At 45.4% G+C, this 18,975-nt stretch overlaps 4 protein-coding genes and 1 long non-coding RNA gene across 7 annotated transcripts; 2 read left to right on the forward strand and 3 right to left on the reverse strand.

The window, feature by feature from the left end:
* On the forward strand, positions 1-4,627 carry LOC117837450 (phospholipase D beta 1). 2 transcript variants are annotated; one of them, XM_034717079.2, is made up of 10 exons: positions 1-1,483; positions 1,693-1,809; positions 1,932-2,126; positions 2,281-2,529; positions 2,620-2,688; positions 2,781-2,928; positions 3,108-3,256; positions 3,393-3,563; positions 3,717-3,914; positions 4,116-4,627. In XM_034717079.2, exons 1-10 carry the CDS (start codon positions 587-589, stop codon positions 4,407-4,409), a joined length of 2,487 nt encoding a protein of 828 aa, XP_034572970.1. In that variant the 5' UTR covers positions 1-586; the 3' UTR covers positions 4,410-4,627. The 2 variants fall into 2 exon arrangements, with proteins under 2 accessions (XP_034572970.1, XP_034572969.1); XM_034717078.2 differs by having other exon boundaries at positions 3,393-3,914.
* LOC117837454 (uncharacterized) lies at positions 1,854-3,618 on the reverse strand. 2 transcript variants are annotated; one of them, XR_011897126.1, is made up of 3 exons: positions 3,480-3,618; positions 2,462-2,558; positions 1,854-2,358 (listed from the first exon to the last, which is right to left on the reverse strand). It is a non-coding gene; the product is annotated as an uncharacterized lncRNA (long non-coding RNA). The 2 variants fall into 2 exon arrangements; XR_004636358.2 differs by having other exon boundaries at positions 1,854-2,366.
* Positions 4,628-5,635: 1,008 nt separating the features above from the next.
* LOC117837451 (uncharacterized) lies at positions 5,636-7,484 on the forward strand. The gene is made up of 4 exons (XM_034717080.2): positions 5,636-5,853; positions 6,290-6,537; positions 6,645-6,831; positions 7,170-7,484. The coding sequence occupies exons 1-4, from the start codon at positions 5,662-5,664 to the stop codon at positions 7,290-7,292; spliced, it is 750 nt and encodes a 249-aa protein (XP_034572971.1). The 5' UTR covers positions 5,636-5,661; the 3' UTR covers positions 7,293-7,484.
* A 437-nt stretch (positions 7,485-7,921) lies between these two features.
* LOC140221355 (uncharacterized) lies at positions 7,922-10,640 on the reverse strand. The gene is made up of 3 exons (XM_072290885.1): positions 10,046-10,640; positions 8,822-9,672; positions 7,922-8,305 (listed from the first exon to the last, which is right to left on the reverse strand). The coding sequence occupies exons 1-3, from the start codon at positions 10,578-10,580 to the stop codon at positions 8,300-8,302; spliced, it is 1,392 nt and encodes a 463-aa protein (XP_072146986.1). The 5' UTR covers positions 10,581-10,640; the 3' UTR covers positions 7,922-8,299.
* Positions 10,641-12,093: 1,453 nt separating this feature from the next.
* Positions 12,094-17,034, reverse strand: LOC117837452 (hydroxymethylglutaryl-CoA synthase). The gene is made up of 13 exons (XM_034717081.2): positions 16,728-17,034; positions 16,481-16,587; positions 15,222-15,328; positions 14,694-14,826; positions 14,355-14,498; positions 14,054-14,212; positions 13,885-13,958; positions 13,727-13,802; positions 13,499-13,554; positions 13,297-13,384; positions 13,070-13,210; positions 12,820-12,969; positions 12,094-12,638 (listed from the first exon to the last, which is right to left on the reverse strand). The coding sequence occupies exons 2-13, from the start codon at positions 16,550-16,552 to the stop codon at positions 12,444-12,446; spliced, it is 1,395 nt and encodes a 464-aa protein (XP_034572972.2). The 5' UTR covers positions 16,553-16,587; positions 16,728-17,034; the 3' UTR covers positions 12,094-12,443.
* Positions 17,035-18,975: the final 1,941 nt, after the last annotated feature.

An 18,975-nucleotide genomic window follows, 5' to 3' on the forward strand; every position in this document is an offset into this window, starting at 1 on the left:
GAGGTGACTAGGTGAGGCGGGGCTCTGCTCTAGTGTGTGTTAGCTGCAGGCGGCCTAGGCTGGACCACGGGTGGTATAGGAACAGCGATGCGTCCGTCCCTGACCCTGGCCGTACCCCGGAGCCGATGAGCCTGCAAAAAGGCGCCATGGCGTCAGGAAGGATCAAGATTCAAGAACCAAATCGAATGCACACGCAGGGGCGTCCCGTGCGTGATGTCGCCGTGGCAGGACACAGCTGTACAGTGTACCCGTGTTCGTTCTTTGGATTGAAAAATCCTGATGGAAAAGTCACACATCACTTGCGAAGCCTGTTGGGCTCTGAGCCCATATAATGTGGGACAAGGAAGGCCGAAGGCCTCTGCGTGTTTAAACCAGCCCATCCACCAAGTGAACGAAACGAAAGGGAACGTCGTTGCCACCGGGCACCGGCCACTCCTCCTCCCCTCCAATTCAGGGGAAGCAGCGACCGATCCAGCAGCGCCAACGCGACGAACCGGGACGAGAGAAGAGGAGGTTAACGAGATCGATCACCACGCAGGGGGAAGAGGAAGGAAGGAAAGCATCGGATCAATCAAGCAGAGACAAAATGCCTCAGGACGACGACGACGAGAGCATAACGTGGGTGGTGGCGGACGGCGCCGGGGACGCGCCGGCGGTGCTGCTCCACGGCAGCCTTGACATCTGGATCCACGACGCGCACAACCTGCCCAACAAGGACATCCTCTCCAAGACCGTGCGCGACCTCATCTGCAAGAAGTCCAAGGCCTCCGAGGCGATGACCAGCGACCCCTACGTGACAGTGCAGGTGGGCTCCGCCGTGGTGGCCCGCACCTTCGTGATCCCCGACAACGAGAACCCCGTCTGGTCGCAGCACTTCGTGGTGAACGTGGCGCACGAGGCCGCCGCCGTCAACTTCGTCGTCAAGGACAGCGACGTCGTCGGCGCGGAGCTCATCGGCGTCGTCTCCATCCGCGCCGACCGCCTCAAGACCGGGGAGAGGGTCGAGGGCACGTACCCGGTCCTGGAGCGCAACGGCAAGGAGTGCGCGCCGGGCGCCGTGCTGCGGCTGTCGGTGCTGTACGTGCCCGTGGCGAGGCTCACCATGTACCACCACGGCGTCACCCCGGGCCCGGACTTCGCCGGCGTGCCCAGGACGTACTTCCCGCTGCGCCGAGGAGGGAGGGTCACGCTGTACCAGGACGCGCACGTGCCCGACGGTACCCTGCCGGAGATCAGGCTCGGGGACGGCGCCTGCTACCGGCACGGCCAGTGCTGGCGCGACGTCTACGACGCCATCTCCCAGGCGAGGAGGCTCATCTACATCACCGGGTGGTCCGTGTTCCACACCATCCACCTGGTGCGCGACGGCACCGGCGGCATGCCGCTGGGCGATCTGCTCAGGAGGAAGTCGCAGGAGGGCGTGCGGGTGCTGCTGCTCGTCTGGGACGATCCCACGTCCCGGAGCGTCCTTGGCATCAAGATGGTGGGTCCCTGGCTTTGAAATCTGATTGTCTCTGACATTTTGATACTGCACTACTTCTGCAAAGGGTTCATGCATTCTCCAGAATCACGGTGCTGCGTTTCTAATCTAAAATTTGATGTCTGTTCCAAATTTCATCGCGGCCGAAATTGGGATCTCAAAAAGGAAAATCCGAACAAAACTTGTTTGCTTATTGGCATTCTTACCTGTAGGAAGGCTACATGGGCACGCGGGATGAAGAGACACGTAGATTTTTCAAGCATTCTTCAGTTAAGATACTGCTTTGCCCACGATCTGCTGGGAAAAGGCACAGCTGGGTGAAGCAACAGGTCTTATCCAGCCTGAATATTCTTACTGATATATAAGACTATGCATGCATACACCTCCATCCTACGTTTACTTGCAGCCATTATAATTTGGGGTGTGCACTGATGGTAACTATTGGTTCCAGGAAACAGGGACTATATTTACTCATCATCAGAAAACAGTGATCGTGGATGCTGATGCCGGGAACCATACAAGGAAGATTGTTGCTTTTGTCGGAGGCCTTGATTTATGCGGAGGCAGATACGATACACCAAGACATACTCTGTTTCATACTCTTCAGACATTTCACAAGGAGGACTATTACAACCCAAACTTTGCGGTGAATATCCTTTCTCACATATATCATCCCTTTGTGTCGACCTTATGCAATTGTCTAAATAGATTTCACCCTTATTTTCATGGAACTGTTCTCCTCTTGGAAGACCTGGGACTTGTTGCAATTCGTTAGGTCCTCATAAACCATTTCTTCGCAGGTTGAAGATGCCCGTGGCCCAAGAGAGCCATGGCATGACTTGCATTCCAAGATCGATGGTCCGGCAGCATATGATGTCCTGAAAAACTTTGAGGAGCGGTGGTTAAAGGCATCGAAGCGCAGTGGGGCTAAGAAATTGTCGAAATTGCGTAATGATACATTGCTCTGGATTGAAAAGATACCTGATATTGCAGCTATTGACGATGAAGTCTATTCAAATGACAATGATCCAGAGAGATGGGATGTTCAGGTAAATTTTGCAAAGTATTCCATTATTAACTGCAAAGCAAAATTTTCAGTCATCTGGTAGAGCCCTGAGCAAATTTAACTCGGAAAGCAGATTTTCCGATCAATTGATTCAAACTCTGTCAAGGGTTTTCCAAAAGACCCGCGAGAAGCCACCAGCAAGGTAACTGAAATGTACTACATCACATCAACATTAATCACATATGTAGTGCTCCATTTATTTTACTAAATACAACTTTTTGTTTTGGCCGACAGAATCTTGTTTGTGGGAAAAATGTATTGATTGATATGAGTGTCCATACAGCTTACGTGAATGCAATCCGAGGTGCTCAACATTTCATCTACATTGAGAACCAGTATTTCCTTGGTTCTTCATTCAATTGGGGTTCGCATAAAGATGTCGGTGAGCATAAAATTACTTTTCCTTTCTGATCTGGAGTCCTGACATGTACTTGGATCCCTCTCACCCCCACGTCACTCCCCCTATTGTGTTCGCCAGTCCAAATTCTGTTGATTCCTTCATTTTCCCAAATAATTAAAAGTACTCCAAAATTTGGGAGACTGAGTTACAGTACATTGCAGGTGCTAATAATTTGATACCCATTGAGATAGCACTCAAAATTGCTAACAAGATTTATGCGAATGAGAGATTCTCAGCATACATAATAATCCCAATGTGGCCTGAGGGTAACCCTACTGGTACTCCCACGCAAAGAATTCTTTATTGGCAGGTTAGATTCTACAACCCTTTACCCTTCTGCTGTACTGAATCTGTTTTACTGTACTGCCCTATAAACTCCTTTTTTGAAACAATATAGTAACTTATCTTGTGCAATTCATTTGTCTCTTTCCTTTTGTCATTTATAGAAAAAGACAATGCAAATGATGTATGAGATAATTTATAAGGCGTTGAAGGAAGTAGGATTAGATGGTAAATATGAACCGCAGGATTACCTGAACTTCTTCTGCCTTGGTAATCGTGAAGCTGAGGACACTTCTTGTTCTTCCAATGGACCATTCTCAGCCAGCAACCCACAGGTGAGACCGCAGGTTGTAGTTCGGTTTTCTCCTGCTGATTGCAGCACACTTTCCAAGTGGGCAAAGCTGCACGCTGCATTTTTCTTTGGGGAAAAAAAGAATACAATTATGATGAACTCATGCTTCTCTCTCTCAACTTGGACATTCAATCAGGACCAAGCTCGGAAGAACAGGAGATTTATGATTTATGTGCACTCCAAAGGAATGATTGTGGATGATGAGTATGTGATCATTGGGTCGGCTAACATCAACCAGAGGTCCATGGAAGGAACTAGAGATACAGAGATTGCAATGGGTGCATACCAACCACAACACACATGGGCAAATACACTTTCTGCCCCTCGTGGACAGGTACTGTGCTTCAGTTCTGATAAGTAGGTAACTTTGTACTGCCGTTGGTGTCATCTAGTGTATCATATTTCCTGTGGCAAAGTGAGAAAAAGAAGTACATATTACATTTTGGATGTTATTATCTTTTCAAGAATACGCAGGAATATGTATTTTCATATAGAGAGGAATGAACTGTGCTAATCAGTGTGCTTTGACCTGCAGATTTTCGGGTACAGGATGTCTTTGTGGGCGGAGCATATCGGAGCCATCGAGGAGAGCTTCACCAGGCCAGAGAGCCTGGAGTGCATGAGGCAGGTGCGGCACATTGGGCAGCAGAACTGGGAGCAATTCGTCTCCAGCCATGTGACTAAGATGAGGGGCCATCTGCTCAAGTACCCCGTTAGTGTCGACCCCAAGGGTAAGGTGAAGCCTCTGCCCGGGTGTGCCACGTTCCCAGACCTCGGTGGGAACATCTGCGGTTCGTTCCTGAACATCCAAGAAAACCTCACGATATGAGCATAAGCTTGTAGGTTGGGAAAGTCACTAGAGGTGCCGTTGATGTGATTCCTTGTCAGGACAAAAGAAAATTCCATGTTTCTTTTTGGATTGATCGAAGAGATCACCTAGCTTTCTGTACAAAGGTCATTAACAGAGATTAATACTTTAATACTTTGTAACCAACAGCAATCCAAATGGTTCGTCAGTTCAGTTCCATAAACTGTAACATTAACAGATAAGTGAATTTGGCTCTGTACTTTTCTCTGAAACTTAGCTTTATGACTCAAAACTTAGTTCCTGACAGAGGAATTGTAGCTAACCATTGGAGTGCGCTACTACTTACAATTGTCTGAGATATAGATAATAGAGCATTTCAGAATTACCTAAGTGCATTTCGATGTTATTAGTAAGTAGCATGAAAATTTGGCACTTCCTATAAAATTCAAACATCACCAAGCCTAGCATACCAAAAAGAGAAAACTAAACAAACGGATTGGCAATAGTTTGCAGTCCAAATTCTACTACTGCGATGCACCGAAGTCATGCACAACAGAGGCCCAGAATGAAGACTGCAATGCTATTGGCATTTTTTTTTTGAAAAAAACTTCAGTTGGATAGCGAGATGCTAACCTCCGTTGTTGGTTCTCACCAAAGCAGTCGAGCACTCATCGTCATCCTCAAGCTCCCCGCATCACCCACGGCCGCATCGTAACGCCATTGCGGCCCCCGGGGTCGAGTCTCTCTTGTCTCCGGTAGCCCGCAATTGGCCACCTCCGCCCGCGCTCACTGGGTGTAGCGCCGATTTCGCTACTACGGGGAAGAACCGCCGGTCTCCCTCTGCTTCAGTCATCCGCCACGGGGAAACGCCGCGCAAACAACACTGACCACCGCTTCTAACCAGGGGGTATGCACTAGTAAACTTGAGATTGGAGAACAAAGCCGCCGCGTCGGCGCAGAGAGTGAGGACCGGGGAAGGATCGGGAGCTCATCGGCAATGACGTGGCGGCAGTCGCCGTCGCCGGGGGAAAGCGCCGTGAGATCGGGAGGGCGAGAGCGAGGCGAACAGCAAACGAGGGATTAATCTGAAAATATACAGGGTGTTTTATGTAAAATATTGGATCGCGATTATTAATCGCGATCCAATTTAGGGGTTCTTTTGCATATTATTGGATCGCGATTATTAACAGCGATCCAAATTAGGGGGTCTTTTGCATATTCGCGATCGATCCATTTGAAGGGCTATTTGCAAAACGGGTCTCCATCTCCCCAGATGCCACCGAACCGCAAGAGGCGAGCACCAGCCATGGAACCCGCGGCAGGAGGCGCCGGTCAGCAGCGCCAGAGCAAAGCTTCGGCGAGCAAGAAGGCAAAAAAGGGCGGCGGCAGCGGTGGGAGATGGCCAGCGGTCAAGCCTAAGAAGGATCTCCAGATCAATCGCCTCAAGGGCACCCAACTCCTCACCGTAAGCGCACCCAACCCCTGGCTCCGGAGTCCGTGTTTACCCATGCTTGCATCAAACATCCTTTAGCTCGAACTACATGTGAAGAGGGTAATGAGCAACTACTGCTGTATGATTGATGCCGCGAAGCAGCAGCCATGATTGGACTGGCCAACCTAGATTTCGGCTTCGCCTTTTTGGGGAAAAGAAAACCTTGATTTGAGCGTTAGATAGACACAAACAAGCAGGTTATTTGCCAAGCTGTGCTCTGTAAGGAAACACAAATCTTGTTATACCACGATTAGACTCCTGATAAGAATGCCTTTCAAAGTAGAAGCCTAGAAGGCGTCTCTGTGTCATGCTGTTCGATTGATAAGGAACCCGATTATGTCTAAGTTACTAATTAGGTCTAAGTTAACCCTATTATGTCTCTTCTGAGCAATTGCCACACTTTGTATAGATTCCAGACTTCTTCACTTCCACTGAGGCGAAGGCGTTCATTGATATCACTGAGTCTATGGGCTTCACGCACCAGGGCAGTTTGGGGCCACTAAAGGGAGAGGCTTACAGAGACAATGATCGGATATCTGTAACGGATCCATTGCTTGCTCAAGCCATTTGGGAATCAGGGATAAACAGAATATTTACAGACATCAACATCTCTGGCAAAGTAGCTACAGGATTGAATTCAAATATCAGGTTCTACAGGTATGTACTGCTAGGAGTTGAGAACCGATCCGCTGCTGGGCTAAAGTCACGCTGTTAGAAAGCTTGAGTCACTAATGGTATGAAAATGCTGATTTTTGTTGGTACAGGTACACTGAAGGTCAGCGTTTTGGTAGGCATATTGATGAGAGTGTTGACCTTGGGGATGGTTCTAAAACATATTATACGCTGTTAGTATACCTTTCTGGCAAAGGAAGTGCAAAGGATTCATCAGGACAAGGTCTTGTTGGAGGGGAGACTGTCTTTTATGATCAAAGAGGTGGAGTTGTTGCTGAGGTATACTTTCTAGCTACAGAACCCTCATCTCTTTGATAAAATCACATCAAGTTTGTTTCATTCAAAGAAATTCTTTCATGGAGAACTTGTGCTGCTGTTAGGGAAATGAATTTTTATCTTGTGTCTGGTTTGTCGCACGCGCGTATAAATATGCACTTGCTGCCATCTAGAGTTGTGGTCTAGATTGGGAGAATTATGCCCAAGATAGTAACAACTAAGGAGTATGTCACGCAAAAGACAGTTGTGCAATTCTTTCTTGCAGTTCAGAACTTTGTATAATCCATAGAGAAATAGTTCCACTGTCAGAATAATCCTAATCTTAGGCTGCTGCGTGATAGGTTGCTCCAGTGCAAGGAATGGCTCTCCTCCACCTGCATGGCGCCAAATGTATGTTGCATGAAGCCCGGGTTGTGAAAAAGAATGCCAAGTATGTACTCCGTTCAGATGTTGTATTCTCTTAGCTGGAGAAGTGCCTCAAGCTTGTTTCAGATCAATCAGTCGTCTGTGGGCTGTGGCACAATGAATCTGGGAAATACTTCTAGTTAGTTCCCCATTTGAAAAAGTTGACATACAGTGATACAAGAGGCTTGTAACCTTTGCAATGTTGGAATTGATCATTTGACATCAGAATCACGTTTTCTTCTGTTGCTGCATTTGCTGTTGCTTGAGAGTGCAAAAGAAACGATAGCTGTGGACGTTGGCTATACCTGGCAGCAGCAGTTTTAGTCCCTCGTCGTGCTAGCTGTGACGGCCTGAAGCCAAACCGATGGCTTCTAGTTTTGGTAGCTCGCGCAATCCGAACAAAATATGTGCAGAACTTCAGGAGATCGCTACTTATGTAGTAAGTAGAGTATATAATCCAATGAACCATACAGGACAAGAAGAACTCTAGGTTCTGATACCGAACCAAATAAGGATTTCAGAAACGCAGCCTAGCTACTCACTACTGAGTATCAAAGACAACTTGTTCGCCCAGATTAACTGATGGGCACGGGGACCCAAGGACGACCTGCTGAGTTTCAGAAACACTGCGCAGTGACCAACTTACTAGCAACAACACCATGTCTGCCCAGATTAATTGATACACACAGAAAGGAAATTTTGGAAACTGTAATTATCGATAGCATAAACCTAAGTTTTCCACACAGAAAGGAACAGATGTTTAGAACATAGCAGCGTTTGCCGTGCACGGATTTTAGTAAATGAAACCGCAAACCACATACTTTTACGGCACTGCTTTGCTTACAACGAATCACTTTTCTCGAAATCCACATCAATCTTGTAGCAAAATTCTGTTTTCTCAACCATGAGCACCATGGAAAGACAGTAGCATCTATACAAGATATTGGTATATGCTAGACCTCTTCATCATCGGAGTACATTGCAGACCTTTCAACTAAAAGGTAGCGCTGGTATTCCTAGCCACAGCATCGACATAACTTTACTCCTGGCAACATGACCTGAGAATTTAAGCCTGCAAAACGAAGTATGCTGTCAGCTAACACTGCTGCTGACGCATTGCAATGCAACAGTATATCCAGTTTAATGACAAATTGCCGGCAGCCTATAATCCCATATTCAAAATTGCAAACACTTGAGATTCGTTAACACAGTTTTATGCAACCACAGCCCACAAGCATCGGTATGTATTTTGGTCAAATTGTCAATTTATATGAATGATGATAGGGAAGGCAGAAAGACAACAACTACAGCTCATATTCATGTAAAAACTAAAAAGTAGAGCCTACATCTAGATAGTAAATCAAGAATTGCCAAATAAGAAAGTACTCATATATAAGATAAACACAATACAACATGGCTGCAGTGTAACCCAGATTTCAAATATAATATAATGTTCTTGATAAGCAATTAAGCAAACTGATGAACGAATTATTTAGTTTAACAAGTATTTAGGATAATAGGATGTGGATATTGGCAGATGCGTTTATACATAAATACCCAATACAGGCTTTAGATCAGATATACTTACATCAGAAGTATTGACCAGTTTTGGACGCCCCGTTTCCTTGTCTATCTCCACCTTGAGACCTATGTTAGCAATTTCTGGAGTTATAACAGGTTCTTGCATCTCAAGTTCAGAAATCTCCTTCTGATTTTCTTCATTTTCTTCAAGCAAGTTCTTAACAGCTAGCAGACCCCACTCCCTCAAGTATGGATTATCTTCATCGATGACACACTGCTGCAGTAGTAACAAAATCCCACCTAGCTTCCTAATCTCATCCTGCACCTTCTTCCTTCCGTGTAAGCAATTAGCAATGACCGCAACTAAATCTGTCCTGTAACCAATGTAAGGGCAGACATTCCCATTCTCAAGAGCTGGATGGTTATCTCCCTGTCCTCTTGCCATTGATTTTCTGATTGTGCTTGGTGGCTCGAGCTCACCTAGGTATTTCAGAAGGCGTTTTACAAGGCCAGTCTGCAATAGTGAGCCAACAGGACCTTGAGTCTCTGATGAGGGGGATTCCCAAGCACATATGTCCCTCAGGAGCTGCAGCGTGTATCCAAGGACATCAATTGCAGGGCGCCCAGTTGGGAGACGAGATGTACCACGGTGAGTAAAATCCACAGTTTCAGCTGCATGCTTGTGTACATTGAAAACATGATGCGCAAAACTGTCAGATACAGTAACTTCTTTGGGATGATTGTTCAGGCACCTTGATAGCGTGCCCAAAAGAAAAGCATGCTTAGCATTATATTCGCCACTGTCTGTGCACTCAACATCATTACTTGAGCATAAGGCATTGAACAAAATCTCAAACTTCTGCTCCTCGACGCAAACTTTGAACAGAAGCCACTCCAACCACTCTTCCTTGTGCTCCACTGCATTACATAATTCAGGTTAGGGTCATATACAACTCTGAACTTCTACAAACAAAACAACACAAACTTCTGCAAGACGGCAACAACCTAATAAATCCTAGCGTTGAAGGCTACTCTGCATTGCATCTACACTTGTCGAATAGACCAAACAAAATAACTATTGCATTTTCTACATCAGATATGAGCAAGACTATGCATTCCAAATATGATAGCAAGCTCAGACATCTTGTCATGCAACAATCTGATAAAAGGCACCGTAATTTCAACTGACATACCTAATAATTTAGAATCTGAATAAACTATACAAGTTCATAGCACTAATTTTGTTGACCCTAAAAAGTCTGTGAACAACAATGCGGCGACCTCAACTCACCTTGCGAGGCCGTATTGACAACTTGGACGAGGATTGGCAGCCCCAAGTCCTCGTGGCACAGGTCGTTGAGTCTCCAGCGACCACCTTCCTCGCCGCAGCACGTGTCGAGCACCATGCACAGGGGGTCCAGGACTCCCGCGTCCCTGACCCCGGCGAACTTCCGCAGCGCCTCGGGGAAGATCGCCTCCCAGACGGCGTCGCGGTGGAACTCCCCGGCGAGCGCGGCGTTGCCCAGCGCTTGGAGCGCGGCGCGCGCCACGTCGGGGGCGGGGGAGGGAAAGGAGAGCACGGCGGCGGCTACGACGGCGGGGCCGGAGTGCTCGATGAAGGCGTACTGGTTGAGCTCGTCGCCGGCGAGGAGGTTGCGGAGGAGGCGGAGGCGGAGGAGCAGGGGGCGGGACGGGGAGGCGGGCAGGAGGAAGAGGGTGTCGGCGAGCACGTCGGAGAGACCCCGCCGACCCTCCGGGGTTTTAGAAACTTCTATGAGCGCGGCGAGGATCTCCTCGTCGGCACCGATCTCGCCGGAACGAGACATGGTGGCGGCGGGGTGGGGGTTTTAGGTGTCCCGATTGTTCTTCCTTCTGAAGAAGCTGCTGCTTTTTCCCTGCGCTTTGTCGTTTTATTATTCATTCACGGACGGGACACGGCGCGCCGCGGCATCTTCTGGCCGTTTGATGAAGCATTGACCGACCGACCGACGGTTGTGATCAAGTGTAGTTGGTTTTGGGGACGGAATAGATTTGGTCAAAATTGGTTGCTACTCTAAGATGAGAACATATCCTGGTACTCCCACAACGAAGTTGTACTTACTCCCTTAATCCCGTGTACAAAAATCTAATCAGAACGTGTATGTAAAATTCAACAAAAATATGGATGGATAGATGATGCAAAAGTCTAAGTTTATGCAAAATTTGATATGCAACAAAAATCTGTGCAAGAATATATAAAAAAAAGTGAAATCAACACTTGAATAGTGCAGGTTGCACCTGTTCATCATTGGACCCACACCGTTAGTTCAATCGCTGATTTGTCTTTTTCATTTCTTGATGCACAGATTTTTGTTGATGCTTAATTTTTGCATGATGTTAGAAGCAAGATACATCCATTTATAATTTTTGATAGACTTTTGATGCACGTTTAGGGGTGCATTTGCGTGTTGGAAGTACGGGAGTACTCCAACCAACCCGCAGGAGCACCAGATACGTTCTTAGGATGTTTGATCTGAGAAATGTGCTGATCCACTCTTCTTACTTGTAGTTTGGTTTTGGTTTCAGAAAATGGATGTGTTGATAAATAGTTACCTTATCCCTCGCAAGCATATAATCTTTAGTAAAGCAATGAGGAATAGAGTTATTTCACAAGAATTTATAGGCTAATTAATAACCTATATAAATTGATCATCTCGATTAGGAACTCGTCATAAATTATCCAGCAATGCAAGAATCTAATTGTGCCAAAGCTTCTATGGTAAATTATCCAGATTGTTAAAAAAATACGTGTTGCAGTACATCAATGTTTCAAGTACGATGATTGCGAGGATTGGTAATTTACATGATATAGAAGGAAACCACAAGTCGACCGTTTGCGTGCAAATTCTTTACGTATCAAAGTACGGCATATTATTTAATTGAATTTGAATACAGGTTTGCTCGAACACAAAATTTAAATGATATAATGAGATTGAACTCCAATTAAGTTCAAAAAGTTTTATAACTGGCCAGTGGCCACACAAAGTGCAGCTGTGCAAGACATATAGTTTTCCAAATTCAAATATGGATAGAGATGATTCAGATGCCAGAATTCTATACATATTCATAAATCCATATTTTCTGTGAAAGGAAATTCGAATAGAAATACTAGAGAAGTTGTTATTTTACTACTAGCAAACTTCGTGCGTATCCTTTAGACCTACTCATAGGCGTTTTTTTTACTAGTAGTATTCTATAGCAGGAAAAAAAAACGCCCATGCCATTCAGCCCCCTTCAGTCTGCTCAGCTCATCCAGACACTGGAATAAGAAACTTTAAGGGAAAAAAACACGATGCCAAATGCTCCAAGAATACACCTGATCCTATAATCGGAGTATTAACTGTATTAGAACAAGCAATCATTCTTTTTCACCAGCATAACTTAAATCTAACCAGTACCTTGGCAGATTATTCAGAATTCTTGCAACCCAGCAGTGTGCTTGATTTGAATTTCGGAAGCACTGCGATTCCTGCTAGTGCTAAGCAAGCATTACAACAATCACGTAGCTCTAACTAACTTTACAACCTTAGAACTGGGTAGAGATTGATCTATGCCCCAGCTTCCCCTCCTAACAGATAATCTAAGAACACTCGCATGCTTAATACACTGCCTCTGTTATTGATTTGTTGCAGCTTCAAGCTGAAGACAAATCAGTGGCCATTGGACACTGCAGTGGTGACACCGTCATCTTTCGCAGCGTAGAACCTTCGGTACATGGAGTCGACGTGTGTGAGATAATAAGTGCCTGCAGGTAACAAGCTTGTGTCCTGACTGGTCACAAAATCCTTTGCCCCATAGCGGTGCTCCATCAGTTTCAGTGCCTCGACAAATTTCTTCGGGGGGACCTGCATGGAAGATACCGGTGAATTAATATCAATCTTGAGGTTCACGGACATAAGACCAATGCAGCAATAGAACTATTACAAAGAATTATTATAGCAACCCAAGCAATTCACTTTATATTAAAACACAATGGATCTCAGTGACAAATGGAGGAATTTCTGAAAGAATATCACTAATATTTACCACATGTCTTGCCTCCAGTTTCTTGGAAACATCCAGTACGTTTGCAATGTTTAGCAGGCTGAATGGATGCTCGCCTTCATTAATTTTGAAAGAGAACATTGTTGATGTCAAGCCACTTCCATATGAAAACATAACAATCCTCTGGCCTGCCTGGACATGTCAAAAGGACAGGGAAAAAAGAACAACTTACTTCAACATCAATTGCACGATCTTGTAAAAAGCGGAAGAAACACTGTAAATAGTATTATACCAGAGTTTCATGTCTATTATAGATAACTGAAGCAAAAGCCGCATAGAGTGATGCTGTATACATATTCCCAACTTGTTTTGGGATCAATGTTGTTGGTTGAACCTTGGACTCGTACAGGTTCTTCGCAACTTGCTGAGATGCCTGTGTAGCACAGCTTAATTGATTAGCGCCAGATGACTTGACCATGTGGAGATATTTCTAGTTCTAGGAATCTATCCGTTTTATACCTTTTCAAGGTCTCGACTCTGGTAGCTTTCTTCAGATGACAAACCAGCATAGGGTGCCAATTTTTCCCTAGACTCTTCATCGACCGTGCTGATTGACATGAGTGGGAAATCTTTTAGTTGACCCAGTTCAGTTTTTGACACATGAATAAATTAAGTACTTTTTTGTTTGATGCATGAAAGGATAATATAGTAAATGAGGAACCTGCAATTTCTCAAGAAATCGTTGTAGCACAAACGAGCAAAGCTTTTCTGTACAAGCTGCACCAAGCAAAAACTTGTAGTAAGGAAAGCAGATAACACAAAAAAAAGAATTACTTTGCAGAGAGAAGAAAATGTTAAACTGCCTTTGTAAGACCATTGCTGTAAAGCCACTTGTCATGTGCACTTTGCTACAGAGATGTTAAAAGCATGTATATGGGTTTTCTGATACCTTGTTGTATGGAGAATGGAATACAACATAATCTGCATCAAAAATTGAAAATTGCTTTCCCTCATGTTTTTCATACCTGAAATGTGGGAATAGTGGATAGAGATTCGATCACCTTAATCAACTTGGTTAATGTGCTAAAATAGAGGGGTATAACTTACTTTTTACAAAATACATTATAACAGGAATCCAATGCCATGAGATAGCATGTCTGTGATAGCTTTCCATCAACCACCTACACACATTGCATATGACATGAATTTCTTTCCATCGAATTTCAAGTTTATTGCATCCGTTTTGGTGTCCAAACGTATTAGACTAGGGACAGACCGGATATTCACTCGCAAGATCAGGCTTGTAGAAGTCGTATGCATGGGCCATATGAGATCCCCTATATTTGCTTTCAAAAGAAATAGGAGCATTAGGTCCAATCAACATTGCAATAGCAGCTGCACCACCAGTAGGACGAGCCGGACCTTCAGCATAAACCTGTAAAAGGAGTCAAAGGGGATAAAAAAACTGTCAGCACAAGAAATAGCAAGCACTTCAAAAGCTCATGTTACAATAATGTTGTTAGCCAAAATCTGAGTTATTCAAGTTAGAAATGGAAGACTAATAATATGTTGCTTACCGCACTGTCTGTGCAAACAACAAGTCCATAACGCCCGTCCCATGAGTTGCTTTCAACCCAGTTAACACAATTAAACAACGCAGCTGTTCCACCATAGCATGCATTTGAGGAGTCAACTCCTTCAATATCAGTGTTGCCATATTCCTGGATTCAAATAAGGCTGTTAGAAACTGTAATTAAATCAAGCTCAATTCAAATTTCAAGATGATATTTTCAAAAATATAAGGAATTTATTTCACTTTTTAGTTTTATCAACAAGGGCCACTGGATCATGCCTGAAAGTTTCTACTATCAAAGATTAAAAAAATGAAAATCCTACTTGTACTGATAGGAACAGACCTCAAATATTTGCATCAGCCATGTCTTTATAGACTTGCTCTTGTCTATAACTGTTTCACTGCCAACTTCCAAACGTCCAATGCACTTCGGGTCGATGTTATAATTTTTCAGGAGGGACTTCACAACTGTCAAGCTGACCCAACATCTTAACAAGTTACATTTTATATAAAAATGAGGATTAAATGAGAAGCAAAATATGGTATGAGAATTGAAAACGAAATATTAGGTTTCCGATTGCATTATCTAAACAGGCCATAGCCATTTGGAATTTGGATTTCACAGTTGTCTGGATAAAGTTTGAACGTTGAGGGCAGAATCAAATAGCTTGAAACCAAGCATGGAAAAGTGTTGTAATTTTGCAATAGGCCATTGCTTAAGTTTGCACGTGATAACTGAGCATATAACTCGCAAATCGAAGAAAGATCAAGATAATAGAAAAAATCATGAGCAAATCTATACAAGAAAGATATAAAGAAAATAAAAAACAACGATAACAGAAGCATTAAGTACTAAGAAAAGTAGTAATACCTCATAGAAATAACATCCTCAACGTCAGTGCAGAATGCCATGCTATCCTGCCCAAGTCCAATGGTGTATTTCCCTTTGCTCACGCCATCATGAGTTTCCAACTCTTCCTGTAGCAAATAGCATGTAAATTAGCAATACACTATGTCAACTAGAACCAAACATATAGATAGCATGCCAATAAGCTGAAGAAAGACCCAGACATTATCAGTGATTACAAAATATTACTGAGTGTATTCTAAAAGCACCAGTTATTTTGAACGGGATGGTGATCATAAATGTCTGAAGCCCTCATTCGATTTACAGTCTCTTTTTTTCTCCACCTGTTCGAGTATTTTTTTTTCTTCTTCTCCTACTCAAGCATATAGACATCTTGAGGCTTGAGATGTTGAATTATTATTCCAATCTAACAAATTATATAGTAGAAATATAGGCATACGCTTGACAACTGAAACTACAAGACACGAGTGAAGTGAAGCTTATAGGTTTCTGTAGAATGGTAAAATTACACAGCAATACGTGATGGATTCTCCATGGCCGTATGGCTGTGCACAGCTAAAAACAGGTTTCGACAGCTGTTGATCAGCATCCGGTGCTTAAATGCCACCATCAGTAACTTGAACAGGCCACAAGGGTCCTCCTGCTACTAGCTTAGCAAGCTCCTTTCAGTCGGCATCGCCTTTTTCCTCCCAGACACAGCATATTCTTTTTTTTCCCCAACTAGTGCCAACAATTCCCACGTCAGCAGTTGCGTCTAGTCCCTTTTGAGATATCTGGCTTCTTGAATAAAACCGTACAACTAGTAGCAAGATTGCTACTTGCACAGTTCAGCTACAGTTTTCCTTGGGCTCAATCCATCATGCATGGTTATCTAAGTACAGCTAGAAGCACTAATCAGGTATTAATAAGAGTAATTGGTGCATTTAGTGGGATGCAGTGAGCACGGGACACGACAGACATTCACAAACAGGTACATGAAAACAACTGTGACCGCTGCTCTGCTCCGCGGGAAGAAGAAGGGCGCCTCTACCTGAAAACTCTCACCGCAACCAACAAACAGCCTCAGTCTAAAACCCCGCCGCACCGCAACCGTAGAACCCACAGGTCCCGCGCAGGCGCAGAGGAAGCACGCAAAGCGCGTGGTGGCGTTTACGCCGTTCGCCCAAAGACGAACCCAAGGGCGCCTACGCCGTTGGGCCTCTACTCTTGGCCAAGTCAGAACACGATTGCAGGTGCGCAATAACCAAGTGTGGCGTTCGTACCTGGAGCACGCAGGTGGGCGGGAAGTAGATGTCCATGGCGAGGATGCCCACGTCCTTGGCCTCCGACGCCATCTCTCCCTCCGCCGCCGCCGCTACAGCCGAAGAAGCTGCAACCGTGCAAGAGAAGACAGCAGGTGGTTAACCCAAAACGCGCCAGGAGAGTAGGGCGAACGAGGCCTTGCAGTCTGGGAATCGGCAATATCTCCGGCCATGGATTGGGAGAGAGGGAGGGAACAACATGTGGTACCAGTAGGATGGGGGAAGCCTACAAGAGCGGATCGCAGTCGCGGGCAAGCAGAGATGCGGGATGCGCGAAAACTCTCCTCGGCGCCGTATATATACTCCGCTCTCTCGGCAACGCCGCTTTTTCTTTTGTTGAAATTCTTTTCGCGATTCGTTTCACTCCTCGTCTCCTCCCGTCCGTCAGGACTCGGGACTTCGGGGGTAGGAGGGGGTTGGCCTCGCTCGATGGCTGCTGGAGCAGTGCCGGGGGTTGGTGGTGCAATTGTTGTTGCGGCCGCGGACGCTGGAGGCTCGCTGGACTGGACGCGATCGCGATGCCCCTCGGTAGTATCGCCTCTCTTGCCGGGGCCCCCCGGGGCGGAGAAAAACTGGGAGTCGTCGGCGCTATCTTCTTGTGGTGCCACGCCACCACGCCCACGCGAACAGGATTCCCCACGGGCGGCGAGGGCGCGTGGCGGGCCTGGCCTGCTCGCTCCTGTGCTTTTTTCAGATCGGATCCGGCTTTTAGCTTTGCATCACCCATCACGTGTTCCTATAATACTACCACACGGCACGATGTTTGGCAACTGCTAATTTTGGAACTTCCCAGTGCTAGTGCTGGAGGATGGAGCCCATGTCTGATGTTAATTTTAGGCCGGCGGAAAACTTATCAAACTGGTCTGGTTGGGTTACTCAACAAGATCAAAAAGCTAACTTAGCGCTCGGTCAGTATTCCTAGCACTGGTACGTGTTTTTATTTCAAAAAAACTCTCCGTGCACCACGAAAAAGGCATCATTGGTGGAGTGCTAGAATGGACTATGGAGGGTGCAGTACTTGTTTAGACTGTCATCAAGTCTAATAGCTATCTATTATTCTTTCGTAGGAAAAAAGGAGGCATGGCCGCATGGTGCGCGGGAATGCCATGCCCGCATGGATGGGGATGAACGGGCGGCCGGATGGGAACAGCGAGTACGAGAATTAGTTGGCCGTTGGGGCTGCAGGTTCAATGGGGATTTTAATTTCGGTCGCGCGGTGTTGGTGGGGGGAGAGGCATGCAGGTATAGTAGACAAGAGACAGGGTCCAAGTTCGCATCCCATGGATATTTTGCGCAAGGTTCGCGTCACTTCCGCATGTCCGCCAGCCAGCCACCGGGCGACGATGGATCGTCGTCGGGGGCTCGGCTCGGCTTCGGCAGATGTGGATGCTGGACGGGGCGAAGGGATGCGATGGACAACCGGCGCACGCGCAGAGCATGGCGGCGCGGCAAGTCGCGTCAGGTCAGCCCGGCGTCTATGGTATGTTTGTTTTCAACGTTAAACCTGTTGGATACTAATTAGAAGTATTAAATATAGGTTAATTATAACTAATTACATATATGGAGGCTAATTCGCGAGACGAATCTATTAAATCTAATTAATTCATGATTCGATAAGATGGTGCTATAGTAACCATGTGCTAATGATGGATTAATTAGGTTTAATAGATTCGTCTCGCAAATTAGCTCAGAACTTTTGCAATTAATTTTGTAATTAGCTCATATTTAATTTTTCTAATTAGTATCCGAATATTCGATATGACAAGAGCTAAACTTTAGCCAAGAACAAGCAAGCCCTGTGTCTCGCTGGTGTGCTCTGTCTAAACTTGTCCTGCCCTTTTGCCGTGTACGTGTACCACCCGAGCAAGTTGCCTTCAGCAGTTTTGACGAGAATAAGTTTAAGGTCAAAACGAAAATAATGAGCAACGACGACGACTGAGGTCAGTTTGGTAGGGCTCTGGCTCCTCTAAAATAGCTCCGGCTCTGGCTTCTTTGGTGGAGCGGCTTCTTGGGTAGAGTTGAAGTCATTTTAAAAGCCGTTTGGCAAAATAATTTCTTTCTTTTTTTTAATGAATGCATTAAAGATGTCAATTGTCCAATATACCCCTCACTATCTAACTTTGTTGTACAAATGAATTTCGTAGTCTCATTTAGATATAAGATGATTTCAATGAAATAAAAAACAAATACTAATTATAATTATAGATTAAACAAATAATTTCTCTTTTCCTTTTTTCTCTCTCTTCTTTTTCTTCCTCCCTTCTATTCTCTTATCCGTTCCTCCACCATTAAGGACCTCACGTCCTTATCCTTTCTCCAGCTCCCCGCCACCTACTTCCTCCGTTCCTTGCCGTGCGCTACTTCTGGCTTGCTGCCTCTTTGTCGCCACTGCGCAGGCGCTCATTTTGCTCCGCAGCTGCTGCCCGACACGCGCCGTGCCGCATCTCCGCCGGACC

The sequence above is a fragment of the Setaria viridis genome, chromosome 9 (genome assembly GCF_005286985.2).
Source record: "Setaria viridis chromosome 9, Setaria_viridis_v4.0, whole genome shotgun sequence".
Taxonomy (NCBI): Eukaryota; Viridiplantae; Streptophyta; class Magnoliopsida; order Poales; family Poaceae; genus Setaria; species Setaria viridis.

What these genes read in the sequence shown, in the direction of transcription:
- LOC117837450 (XM_034717078.2), top strand. Translation starts at nt 587, where the DNA reads ATGCCTCAGGACGACGACGACGAGAGCATAACGTGGGTGGTGGCGGAC. An exon ending in GCGTCCTTGGCATCAAGATG is followed by an intron (nt 1,484 to 1,692) that starts GTGGGTCCCTGG and finishes TCTTACCTGTAG; the next exon opens with GAAGGCTACATGGGCACGCG. An exon ending in ACAGCTGGGTGAAGCAACAG is followed by an intron (nt 1,810 to 1,931) that starts GTCTTATCCAGC and finishes TATTGGTTCCAG; the next exon opens with GAAACAGGGACTATATTTAC.
- LOC117837451 (XM_034717080.2), top strand. Translation starts at nt 5,662, where the DNA reads ATGCCACCGAACCGCAAGAGGCGAGCACCAGCCATGGAACCCGCGGCA. An exon ending in AGGGCACCCAACTCCTCACC is followed by an intron (nt 5,854 to 6,289) that starts GTAAGCGCACCC and finishes CACTTTGTATAG; the next exon opens with ATTCCAGACTTCTTCACTTC. An exon ending in GAGGTGGAGTTGTTGCTGAG is followed by an intron (nt 6,832 to 7,169) that starts GTATACTTTCTA and finishes GCTGCGTGATAG; the next exon opens with GTTGCTCCAGTGCAAGGAAT.
- LOC140221355 (XM_072290885.1), bottom strand. Translation starts at nt 10,580, where the DNA reads ATGTCTCGTTCCGGCGAGATCGGTGCCGACGAGGAGATCCTCGCCGCG. An exon ending in TGTCAATACGGCCTCGCAAG is followed by an intron (nt 9,673 to 10,045) that starts GTGAGTTGAGGT and finishes TATGTAATGCAG; the next exon opens with TGGAGCACAAGGAAGAGTGG.
- LOC117837452 (XM_034717081.2), bottom strand. Translation starts at nt 16,552, where the DNA reads ATGGCGTCGGAGGCCAAGGACGTGGGCATCCTCGCCATGGACATCTAC. An exon ending in TATAATGTATTTTGTAAAAA is followed by an intron (nt 13,803 to 13,884) that starts GTAAGTTATACC and finishes CCCACATTTCAG; the next exon opens with GTATGAAAAACATGAGGGAA. An exon ending in AGAGTCGAGACCTTGAAAAG is followed by an intron (nt 13,211 to 13,296) that starts GTATAAAACGGA and finishes TGTGCTACACAG; the next exon opens with GCATCTCAGCAAGTTGCGAA.